We start from the raw sequence: 12,808 nt of genomic DNA, 5'->3' as shown, positions 1-12,808 counted from the left end.
TCCGGACCCGACCCGAAATAATGATTGGGTCTATTTTTGAGACCCTTACCCGACTCTAAACCCGGTGAAATCACACAAAAATATCTCCTAAAGTGTTCGGAGCCGAACCAGGTATTCGAACGGGTCGGACCATACACACCCCTAGTGTTTAAAAATATTTGTTTAACTTATTAAAAATTAATATTTAATTTTAAAATATAAAAATAAATAATTATTAAATATTTAAATTTTATCATAAAAAATAAATTAAGTAAAAATTAGACACTAAATTATAAGCACTGTAAAATTTGTCCAAAAATTAATTTATGTAACACCAAAAATTGAGTCCGTGAGTGTATAGAGAAAAGAAATATATGATGTCTTCTTTATGATTATTTCGTTTGTAATATACTGAATTACTGCGAATTACTGATATAGAAAAGAGTTATAGTTTTATGTTAATGAAGGAAAAAATATTATTTTTTATGTAGCTTATTATCTCCACATATAAGAAAAAATGTTATATGTATCATCTTTTTATATTTGGTAAAATTGTAAATTCTTTCGCTTAGTCAACAAATCTTCCATATTTTCCCAAAATTGTTAGTTCATTCCATGTTTCTCATTTCCAAAATTTGCGATTTATTAAATGTGATTCCCTAACACATGCGACCTTCCACTAACAAGGGGGTCTTCTTGACAAGAACGACCAGAACCAAGAGGAAGAAGACGGAAAAAGAGTTGTCATCGTCAAAATATTTTTATTGAATGGACTATATGACACGCATTAATATTTGAAGTTGCATCTTCCTCGTAGTAATACTGATCCTCCCTCTAAAGTCTCAACTTTCTTTACAACACAGTCATCTCCCTACTCCCTCTGCTGCTTCCTCTCCCTACACCCTCTCCACGCTCTCTCCCTCTGCACCTCGTTTACCTCACCTTCACCGAACCCTAGAACCGCCGCAAACTCCATCATTCACCCTCCATTACTCTCTCTCTCTCTCTCTCTCTCTCTCTCTCTCTCTCTCTCTCTCTCTCTAAACTCCATTTCCAAACCTCCTCAACGAAACCCTAGCACCGCGCTCTGCCGTCCACCACGTCGCACGGATCTGCTTCGTTCGCTTCCTGTTGCTCACTTCTGCTCTGCCACGTCCACTCCGCCGCGTTCTCATCTGCTTCGCCGCGTCCGCCTCTTCTCCGCGGCGTCCTTCTCTTCTCCGACGCGTTCAATGGTGAGCTACTCTCTCTTAGTTTTTCTTTTTATTTCTCCCTTTTTCATTTCCTAATCACATTCCCGGAGTGTTATACTCATCAAAGAATAGATCAAGATATAAGCACCTACTTTTTTTTATATAATTTATGTTCACATTGTAGTGTTGTCAAACTAAATTAATTCCTCGTGATCTCTATTCTTTAGATTTGTGAAAAAGAGTTGAATACTGCTGCATCCTTGTTCTCTAGTCCAATGGTGAACTTCTTTTTGGATCTTGTAGCTTGTTGCGGGGCATAAATAAAATTATGCAAGGATCAGGAATGTTAATACACATGCGTATTTTCTAAATTGATTAATATGCACTGATTAATGGTAATTAATATTAGTTGCTAAAATTGGAATTAGCATGGTATATGTAGCAGCGAACTATAAGTTTTTGCAAAATTCATAGTTTTCTTTTTGATACAGTTTACAGCTGTAAAGAGAGAACTATAATTTGGATCTGAAATTCCTGTGTTGACTAAAAGTTGCTAATGGATCAGGGGAGGAAAAACACACATACAACATATCTGAAAAATTTTGTCGTTCAAATGATTACATTATTTTCAAGGTTTTACAATATGATGATAACTGGCATAAGGAATGGTGAGTTTAAAAGATTTTTACATGATCTCAATTTGATGCTGCTGATCTCATTTTTCCTTTGCAAGTTTAATTACACTTATTTGTGATTTTGTTTATGTTTCCTCCTTTGATGATGATAGATGAAGAGGATGTTTGTCAATTAAGTCGTATTCAGTGATCTGATTAATGAAAGGGTTTATTTTATTTAACCTGTACGTTTTATGCTAAGGCATATGCATAGGTATTTATGCTCTTTTTCTTTCCCGGTTCTGGTAAATGAGAAAAACCTTGCATGAGCTAAAATTTTAGCATATAATTGGATAAAAAATAGATATATAAATCACATCCTGGTTATTGCATGAACTAAAAATTGTTAATTGTTTGGGTTATTAGTGTCATGTTATATTTGATCTAGGATAAATTTAAATATTGTTTTTCAATAATTCAATAGCACCTAATGCAGGGTCAAATTAATAATATCCTGGGTGTTCCAGGAGCTGCACATAAGCTAAAATTTTGGCAATTCAGTTGGAGCAACCAGGGTAATAAGGTTGATTTGGATCATTACAATTATCCTGAGTTTCCGTTTTGTATGCTAAGGTATATGCATACGCATTTATGCTCGTTTTCTTTGTTCTGGTAAATAAAAAAATAGAATTGAGGTTTCAAGGAAAATGATACTGTAAGTTATATTTAACATCTTAGCTTCAGAAATAAGTTGACTGAGTCTTGTCTATGCCACTTGTGAAAATTGTGAATGTAAAATTTTGTTCATAGGATTATCTTGTTCACTCTAACAGGTTAGAACATTGTAGCTGGTGCAGCAAAGAAATAAGTGAAGGGGATCAGATTTCTTGAAGAAAAGATGGGCATTTTCCTCCAACATCTTAAAGATCATCTTTTGATTTACTTGCAATGATATTGATGAGTTAAGTGAATGCAAATTGAAGAGAAGAGAGATGTCAGAAATGGCAAGCAAGCTGCACCTGAAGAAGGAGCTTACCCAAATTCGGAAAGCAGCTCGTGTCTTGAGGGATCCTGGCACCACTTCTTCATGGAAGTCACCACTCAACTCCTCAAGATCTGCATCTGTATCTGCATGGAATTCTGCCTTCAACAACGTCCATGGCCCCACCACAACCACAAAGTTCACTTCCCATTCTCAACTTGACTCTCACGTGAACTCTGTGCCACCTACCACCAACAAGAGGGTCTTCTTGTACAATTGGAAGACCCATAAATCTTCCAGCGACAAGAATGACCGAGACCAAGACGAAGAAGAGGAAGAAGATGCTGCCATTGATGGATCTTCTTCTCTTCTAGGCAGTTTTGAGGACACCTTGAGTGATGCTCACAATGCCTGTGATTCTAAGAGCGACACATACTTAGGCACCGGAGGAGGTGGCCCTCGGTCTTCTTCCATCTTTCGATGTGGAGACACCAATCTTATCTCCTTGGCCACACCCTCTGCCAGAAGAACAGCGCCTCCTAAGAAAAAGAGTAAAAAACCTAACAGCAACACCCTTTCCCATTTGGATCCCATGGCAAAGTTTCAGCATAGAGATACAAATCTCAATCTAGGTAGAAAAGTTTTCAAGTCCAATAATGCATTGTTGGAGGGGCTTCCTCCCATGCCCTTTACCAGGGATGACTCTATTGACCACTCTGATGACACCGAAGACTACTCTAATTCTGAAGATGTGAGACAGGCTTCGGGTTCTGCCACATCCCCTTTGCTCCTCAAACTCAAGCGCAAGAATTGGTCTCGATCTTCCTCAAAGTTATTGCGAACAAGCCGAAAGGAAGACTCCTCTTATTCCTACAGTACTCCTGCATTGTCAACCAGTTCTTACAATAGGTATGGACGCCAATATCCCAGCACTGTTGGCTCTTGGGATGGTACCACAACCTCAATGAACGATGGTGACGATGAGATAGATGATCGGTTGGATTTGCCTGGCCGACAAGGATGTGGAATTCCTTGCTATTGGTCAAAGAGGACTCCCAAACATAGAGGGATGTGTGGGAGTTGTTATTCTCCATCGTTGTCGGATACTTTAAGGAGGAAAGGAAGCAGCATACTTTGTGGCAGTCAAACTATTTATCCCAGACACCGGAGATCCTCTTCGGCCACCCACAAGCGCAGGATGTCTTGGAAGAGTGCTCAGGGTGTTATTCCATTGCTCACTAATGGTGGTGATGGTAGGGTAGGGTCATCTATAGGAACTGGCAGGAGTGACGATGAACTTTCTACAAACTTTGGGGAGCTGGACCTTGAGGGCTTGAGTAGATTGGATGGAAGGCGGTGGTCATCAAGCTGTAGGAGTCAAGAGGGATTGGAGATTATAGCTCTCAATGGGGAAGGGGTGGAGGAGGAAGACACTCCAGAAAATAGTCGGAGTTTCAGCCAGAAGTATAGGCCTATATTCTTCAGTGAATTGATTGGGCAGAATATCGTGGTACAGTCACTTATGAATGCTGTTTCAAGGGGTCGAATAGCTCCTGTTTATCTTTTTCAAGGTCCCCGTGGGACTGGTAAAACATCAACAGCACGAATATTTGCTGCTGCATTGAATTGTGTGGCTCTTGATGAGAGTAAGCCTTGTGGCTACTGCAGGGAATGTACAGATTTTATTTCTGGCAAGAGCAGCGATCTGCTGGAAGTTGACGGAACCAATAAAAAGGGAATTGATAAAGCTAGATATTTACTGAAAAGATTGTCAGTTGCTTCATCATCCGCTTCCACACGATATACAGTTTTTGTCATTGATGAGTGTCACCTGTTACCATCCAAGGCATGGCTGGGGTTTCTCAAGTTTCTCGAGGAACCACCTCAGCGAGTTGTATTCATATTCATCACATCTGATCTTGACAATGTGCCTCGAACAATACAATCCCGATGTCAGAAGTACCTTTATAATAAAATTAAAGATGTGGATATTGTGGATAGATTGAGGAAAATATCTGCTCAGGAGAACCTTGATGTTGAAGAAGATGCTTTGGACCTCATTGCTACAAATGCAGATGGTTCACTTCGAGATGCAGAAACAATGTTGGAACAGCTTAGTTTGCTGGGAAAGAGAATTAGTACTTCTCTTGTCAATGAACTTGTGAGTTTGCTGTAACCATTACTCTTTGACTTTACCATAACTTGTCAATGTGGACTTTCACAAATACTCATTTTAGTCAACATGCTTAGATATCGATATCATTTAACACAACATTGTTTTGTATTTTCCGCAACAGGTGGGAGTTGTTTCAGATGAAAAACTATTGGAACTTTTGGAATTAGCAATGTCATCGAACACTGTAGAGACAGTGAAAAGAGCCAGAGAATTGATGGACTCTGGAGTTGATCCAATGGTTTTGATGTCTCAACTAGCTGGCCTCATTATGGACATCATTGCTGGATCATACACAGTCATTGATTCCAAACCGGATGAAGCATTCTTTGGTGGACGAAGCTGTGAGTACAGTTCTGTTTTGATTTGATGAGAGATGTTTCCTTCCCCTCCGTCTCTTATGTTATTCATCTCAATTTTGGCATTAATATGGAATTGTTTATTTAAAAGTGTGTTCTGAGTCAATATTTTAGAGTGAATTGAGAAGTTCATCTACAGTCATTTAGACTAGAGAGGATACTATAGAGTGAACTATAAGCATTGTGCTGATCATATACTGGTAATTCATGAGCTTTTTATAGGATGTGTTTATTCCTGTGAAACATATCACTAGTATGCTATGATGTCACAGTTTTTTTTTTTTCTTTCTTAGAAAAGTAGTAATAGTAAAACATATACAATTATGCTGTGTTTGTATTTTAAGATTTAATTTGCTTTTAATGGAGTTTTGCAATTGTAGTTTGTGGTACTTTTATCTCTTTCTTGTGTCATCATGCATCATAATAATAAAAACTGTATCCATTAACTATTAAGACTTGAGTTTCATGTTTAGTGAATGACTCGGAGTTGGAGAGGTTAAAGCATTCTTTAAAGCTTCTCTCAGAGGCTGAGAAACAGTTAAGGACTTCCAGTGAACGCTCAACATGGTTCACAGCAACACTCTTGCAACTTGGTTCTATGTCATCTCCAGATCTCACTCAGTCAGGCAGCAGCAGGAGGCCGAGCTGCAAAACAACTGATGATGATCCATCAAGTGCTTCAAGAGAAGTTACTGCTTCCAAGCATATGTCTGACCTTAAATATATGCCCCGGAAGTCAATATCACCTACATCCCAGCAGAAAGCATTAAATGGCAATTCTGGCCATCGAAGGGATATTTCCTCAAACATTGATGGTTTAAGCTTGAAATCAAAGCCATCAAATAGCCCAGTCATAGATGATGGCTCCACAATTGTCTCATCTGATGATATTATGGTTGGCAATATGATGTATAGATGCGTGGATTCTGGAAAGTTACATGATATCTGGGCACGTTGTATTGGGAGGTGTCACTCGAAGACATTGAGGCAGTTGCTACTCAATCATGGAAAGCTTGTATCCATATGTGAAGTTGAAGGTTAGCAGATTATACTTTCTTTGGTCCAAAATTGTATTTCTGCATGCTCAAGGTATTTAGAAGCATTTCTGACAAACACACTTACCTTAAGCTGTTTACTTGAAAGCATAGATTCCAGATGTTTGTCCATAATGGCATTGGATGTTTATAAAGCATTCTCTTATTTGTTGCTGAGGAAAACACATTGTTTGCTTTCATACCTACTAATCAAATCCATAGCAAACTTAATTTCGGATGATTCTGCACACCCTCTATTTTTTTTTTTTCTGATTTATAGTTGTACTATCAGAGGAAGATGATTAATACTTGAGATACAGAATGTGTTCAAAGTAGGTCAACTCGAATTGAAATTACTGTTGGCCGGGAATGAATTGCTTTTTTGTTGATAGGGTAGAGCATTTATCATTTATCAAATTTAATATATATTTCTTTTAATTTTATTGAATGTGTTCAACTGTTCTTTCTTATTCCTTTGCAGTACTAGATTACTCTTTGTTCCTCTTATTTGATTTTGCTCTTTTGCACCTTAGTATTAAAAGCCTTTATCTTTTTCATGTATTGTTCCTAGCCTCCTTATGCAATTGTTCTCTCAGGTGTTTTGGTAGCATATGTTGCATTTGGGGATGGAGATATTAAACTCAGGGCTGAGAGGTTTTCGAGAAGTATTACAAACTCCATGGAGATGGTTCTTAGACGCAATGTAGATGTCAGAATTATCCACTTGCCAGATGGTGTAGGTGAAACTCCGGTTAATATGCCAAGACAGGCTGAGTCAGCATTGACAAGTGAGAAGGAACAAAGAGGAGGTCGCGGGAATGGAACAGATCCTTTGCTTGATGGAAACCTTCAACCTGCAGCCGATTCCTCTGATGTTCTGGGTGAAAGAAATGGTGTGACGGAGAGAAGGCAAGATAATCCAATGCAGAGAATTGAATCCATCATTCGTGAGCAGAGACTGGAAACTGCCTGGTTACAAGCTGTAGAAAAGGGTTCACCAGGATCATTGAGTCGCTTGAGACCTGAGAAGAATCAGGTCCTGCCACAGGAAGGTATCTATTGCATAGATCCAATGGAGTCCACGGATTCAGCAAGATTTTCCTCACAGCAGCATTGGGAAGATGAGCAGAGTAATGATGTCAAAATTTTGAACGTAAAAAATGGAAGGGTCTTGCAGAAAGACCAAACTGGTAGAAGGTATCCCATGTCCCCAAGTTTACTGCATGACAGCAGTTTAGCAGCAAGTTCTGGCAAAGACAATCCGTAAGTCTCTGTTCAATTGCTCTTATGCCACTTTGACAATTAAGAACTGAGAGAAAAGCTGTTACAAAATGTGATCCTACGGTTTAACTTATGAACTTTTTCTCACACCCAGGGTTTGTAGCATTGGTTTAATATTTACAAAAACTGTGGCATGTCAGTGCAAAAATAACCTGGTTTATGTATATAGGGGATATGAATCGAGCTCGGGAGCTGGTGGTTGTGGATTTTTATGCTGGAATAAGGCAAAGCCTAGAAGGGTAGTCAAGGTAAATTTGGTTGTGTTCTCTTTTTCTTTGAAAAGCTTTTCTGCTTGTTCTTTGAATGAAAAGTTGCTTTTCAAGGGTCTCAAATTTTCTGTTGTGAACAGGTACGAGGTGGTACTCCAGTTGGTGCGCGTAAAGTCGGGCGCTTCCCACTGTTTGGGGACTGTGGTAAGCACAAGAAAAGGGACGTGACCACATAAAAAGTTAAAAACCATATTTTTCCGCTGTTGCTTCTGCTCTGCATCTATACCATTCATATACTTCCTCATTTTTTTTCTTCGTCCCTTCTCTTTTTTGTCTGCTTTCTCGAGCGATTCTTCAAGGATGTGAGTGAGAAATGAGTGGGTATGTATCATTTGTGGTTAGGAAATTTCAACTTGTGTGTTCCATTTTCTCCATCCTTTATTTAAGGAATTAAATTAATAAAGAGGGTCAAGCAAACCATTTTGCTTTCTTGAAAATCTTAGTTGCTTTCTCAATGTCCCTTTACATCGAAGTTTACTTTCAAATTCGAGTGATCAAACACGAGCCCATTTCACGCAACTAAAGTTTAGTTATTCGATAATCTTAAAAGGAAAGGGAAAAGAAAATGACCCAATAAAGCTGATCCTCCCAGAACCCGTGATTGTGATCGGAGCATCTGAGCATGCATATAATAACAATAATAATAATTGATACGGCTGTTAGAAGATTCGATTTCATAACTCAGTATTATGCACCATAACTTGGCACAAAGCATTATATTTCGTCCAACGGATTACATTCAGAAATAAAAACGCCCGGTTTGATATTATCACCTGTTAAATTCTAAATAACTACTCTTCAATATAGATGGCAAACAAAAGTTTAACCGACCTATTTCACTTCACCTATAAAGGTATGGGATTTTATCTTTAAGGGATATATTGAATTCACAATATTAATTTAAGTATCGGAGTGCTTTTTACAGGTACATTCCCCCTTTGTTCATACTCTCCCAAGACGTGATATCTTTCTAGACACAAGCTCGGATCTTTCAAGTCTATAGCTCGGCGTTGAAGGAAACAACTCGGCGTTGACTCTCAGACACTGAGTTACGTCCAGGTTACGTACGTAAGAACAATTGGCACCCACCGTGGGGCCGAAGACATAGTTCTTTTCTTCTTCATTGGCCTCACTGCTTTTACATTCGCCCATTGCTGATCTCTCTCCGCCCACACCGTCCGAGCTTTTCCGGATGGTATCTGAGTTGCCACAAGCCAACCAGCGCATGGCGGAAGAGAATCAAATAATGGAAAATCAAATTGCCGAGCTAACTAATGCTCGGATTGAAAACAATGATGCTCGTCAAGAACGAACAGAAGAACACCAATCTGGCCCAACGCACGTATCCGAAACTGCTCGGAATGAAGAAGGTCGACCTCAACAAAATGAAGAAGCTTGACCTCAACATGATGAAGAAGCTTGGCCAGAAAATAAAAACGCTGAGCCCGACAATTCTACTGGACCATTCACGGCCGAGGTGATGAATTTCGAGCTCCCCAGAAGGTTCATCTTACCGACTACATTAGTCCCCTACGATGGGTTAGGAGATCCGAAGAAATATATCAAGAAGTTCAAATCCATAATGATAGTAAACGGTGCATCAGATAAAGTTTTATGCTGTTATTTTCCATCTTATTTAGATGGTCCTGCACTTGATTGGTTTTGCTCTTTGTTTGCAGATTCTATTTCTCGTTTTAAGGAACTTGTGAAGCTTTTCGAAGAGCATTTTGCTGGCTCGGCCATCTATCTGCATGATTCAAATTACCTGAACACAATCAAACAAGGTCAGAATGAAGCCTCAAAGATTACATGACGTGTTTCACAAAGGTGGCTATGAGTATACCAGATTTTCACCCCGAGGTGCAATTGCACGCCATCAAAAGTGGACTCCGACTAGGGAAATTCCAGGAGGCTATTGTTGTCGCCAAAACCATGGCCGAATTCTGTGAAAAGGCGAAAGGCCAGATTGACATTGAAGAACTCCGACAGGCTTGGAAATCAGAAAAGCCCCAGTACAAAGAAGAAGATAGACCACGGGATAGTAAGAAAAGTTTTAAACTAACCCCCCGCCATGACATCATCAAGGAGATCTTAAATTCCAAATTGATCAAGCCTCCACGGAAGGCTGACAACTATCCAGATTCAAAGGGTGCAGACAAATCAAAGTATTGCACTTTTCACCAGAAGCCCGGACATACCACTGGTGAGTGTTTCATCGCGAAAGACCTCTTAGAGCGACTAGCTCGGCAAGGCCATCTCGATAAATACATCGGTGGCCATATTCAACGACGTCCCCCTCCCACTGGCGGCTATAACTCGGCAGGACAGCACAGCCGAGATAAAGAAAGGGCGAGCACAAGTCACCCTGAACAACCAAGAGGAGTTATTAACTGTATTTCTGGAGGTTTTGTAGGTGGAGGCGCAACAAGTTCGGCAAGGAAACGCTCTTACCGAGCTTTGCTCTTCTCCTTTGTTTCTTCATGCTTCCTCCCCGTTGCATGCTCCTCTTCCATTCTCACCAAGCCATTCCTACCTTATACATCTGAAACCACTCACAAACAGCATCAAGGTATCGAATAGAAGGCAAATGGAATAAAATAGATTAAATTAGGCACAAAAGAGCATGTTTTCATAATCAAGCACAATTTAGGAGGAAAGCTCAAAAGCATGCTATTTAATGGAATAATTGTAGGTTTATATGATGAAATCCTCTCAATTCTAACAAAAAATTATCGTAAAATATGGATTCATCAGTGAGCCTCCTTTATAAAAAACTTCAGATGTTCAATATTTAGTTGTGAATTGTTTTAGCCTTTACAATTTAATACTTGGCCGACCTTTCTTGAATAAGTTTTGTGCAATCGTTTCTACAATTCATCTTTGTGTTAAGTTTCCTGCGCAGGATGATACTATCGCAACAATTCACAGTGATACCCGTGACACCTGACAATGTTACAACAATAGTCTCAAGAGACCCAACCGAAGTATAAATACACATATACACCACATCAGCAGCTAGGACGAACTCCCAATCTTGGCCGACCTTGATCCAAGGGCAGACGTTCTCGAACGACCAACCCCAACGAAGGACTTACAAAAAATTTATTTTGCAGATAGCTCGGATAAATTCACCTATGTAGGATCTTTACTAAGCTCGGAAGAAAAAGCCTCATTTCAAAGATTCCTATATCAAAATGCCGACTTATTTGCCTGGACACCTGCAGACATGCCTGGTATTAACCCATCAGTCATCTCCCATAAGCTGGCGTTGGTTCCCTCTGTCCGACCTATAGTACAGAAGAAGTGAAACCTAGGTCTTGAAAGAAAGCAAGCCTCTTTGGAGGAAACTAACAAGCTCGTCAATGCTGGCTTCATAAAAGAGATCAGATTCACAACATGGTTGGCAAACGTCATCATGGTAAAAAAAACATAACGGTAAATGACGCATGTGTGTTGATTTCACTAATCTCAACAAAGCATGCCCAAAAGATTCCTATCCCCTACCATCTATTGATTGCTTAGTAGACAATGCTTCAGGTTATAAGACACTGAGTTTCATGGATGCATATTCTGGCTATAACCAGATTCTAATGCATCCATCTGATCAAAGTAAGACTGCATTTATTATTGAATATGAAAATTACTGCTATTTTAGACTTAAGAATGCAGGGCAACATATCAACACCTTATGGATAAGGTATTCGCAGCACAGATCGGCAGAAACCTAGAAGTTTATGTCGATGACATGGTCGCCAAAACAATGCTCGGCCATCATCATCTTGACGACCTTGTAGAAATATTCAATCAAATACGCAAATACAATATGTGACTCAATCCTGAGAAGTGTGCCTTTGGTGTACAAGGAGGATAATTCTTCGGTTTTATGCTCACCAACCGCGGCATCGAAGCCAATCCAAAAAAATGCCGAGCTGTCTTGGACATGGCGAGCCCGCAAACAATTAAAGAAGTCTAACAATTAACAGGGAGACTTGCTCCACTCTCTAGATTCCTACCTTGTTTAGCTTCTAAATCTTTCTGTTTTTTCCAAACATTGAAAAAGAAAAAAACTTTTCATTAGACTGATGAATGTGAAACTATTTTCACAACTATAAAAAACACTCTTTCAAAACCACCTATTTTGCAAACACCCTTTCAAGGGAAACTACTTTACTTATATTTATCTGTTACCGATTGGGCCATAAGCTCTGTTCTTATTGCAGAGAGACAGAAACAACAATAGCCGATCTATTTTATTAGCAAGAATTTGCAACATGCCGAACTTGGCTATCCTAAGATAGAGAAGTTAGCCTTAGCTTTGGTGTTGTCAGCCCGACGTCTTTGGCCATACTTTCAAAGCCATGTCATTTATGTCCGCACAGATCAACCTTTAAGACAAGTCCTCCAAAAACCAGAATTAGCTGGCCGATTAGTAAAATAGTCGGTTGAACTCTTCGAATTTGACATCAGATACCAGAGATGAGGTCCCATAAAGTCTCAATACATGGCAGACTTCATTGCTGAGTTCACAGTCCCAGTTTCAATAAATGATTCAACTCAATGGGCCTTGTATGTAGATGGGGCATCTAACCCTCAAGGATGTGGTGCTGGAGTATTACTTGAGGATGGTAATGGGTACGTCATAGAACAATCTTTACACCTTTCCTTCAAAGCGAGCAACAATCAAAATGAGTACGAAGCACTAATCGCCGGTCTCAAACTCGCCACCGATCTAAATATTACCGAACTCAAGGTATATTGTGACTCCTTGCTCGTCATACAATAGGTAAATAACCTGTATCAGGTAAAAGATCCTTTATTATCCAAGTACCTTACTATTGTTCAGAGCTTAATTTCAAAATTTTCTAAATTCAAAATCCAACATATATCTCGTAAACATAATAGCCAAGCTGATATCCTATCTAAG

At 39.4% G+C, this 12,808-nt stretch overlaps 1 protein-coding gene across 4 annotated transcripts; it reads left to right on the top strand.

Annotated features, from left to right (window-relative positions):
- Positions 1-616: 616 nt before the first annotated feature.
- Positions 617-8,321, top strand: STI (AAA-type ATPase family protein). Of its 4 annotated transcripts, none has more exons than XM_016324948.3 (8): positions 650-1,214; positions 2,314-2,419; positions 2,620-4,929; positions 5,066-5,285; positions 5,774-6,337; positions 6,931-7,597; positions 7,785-7,863; positions 7,965-8,321. In XM_016324948.3, exons 3-8 carry the CDS (start codon positions 2,779-2,781, stop codon positions 8,058-8,060), a joined length of 3,777 nt encoding a protein of 1,258 aa, XP_016180434.1. In that variant the 5' UTR covers positions 650-1,214; positions 2,314-2,419; positions 2,620-2,778; the 3' UTR covers positions 8,061-8,321. The 4 variants fall into 4 exon arrangements, with proteins under 4 accessions (XP_016180433.1, XP_016180434.1, XP_020969238.1 ...); XM_021113577.2 differs by having other exon boundaries at positions 793-1,214; positions 2,283-2,419; XM_016324947.3 differs by lacking the exon at positions 2,314-2,419 and having other exon boundaries at positions 617-1,214.
- The last annotated feature ends 4,487 nt before the right edge of the window (positions 8,322-12,808 follow it).

This window comes from Arachis ipaensis, chromosome B10, assembly GCF_059453495.1.
Source record: "Arachis ipaensis isolate K30076 ecotype BB chromosome B10, ASM5945349v1, whole genome shotgun sequence".
NCBI lineage: Eukaryota > Viridiplantae > Streptophyta > Magnoliopsida > Fabales > Fabaceae > Arachis > Arachis ipaensis.
Note: the sequence above shows the minus strand (reverse complement) of the source record. Positions and strands in the feature narration are given on the sequence as shown.

What these genes read in the sequence shown, in the direction of transcription:
- STI (XM_016324947.3), top strand. Translation starts at nt 2,779, where the DNA reads ATGTCAGAAATGGCAAGCAAGCTGCACCTGAAGAAGGAGCTTACCCAA. An exon ending in ATTCTTTGGTGGACGAAGCT is followed by an intron (nt 5,286 to 5,773) that starts GTGAGTACAGTT and finishes TTTCATGTTTAG; the next exon opens with TGAATGACTCGGAGTTGGAG. An exon ending in AGCCTAGAAGGGTAGTCAAG is followed by an intron (nt 7,864 to 7,964) that starts GTAAATTTGGTT and finishes TGTTGTGAACAG; the next exon opens with GTACGAGGTGGTACTCCAGT.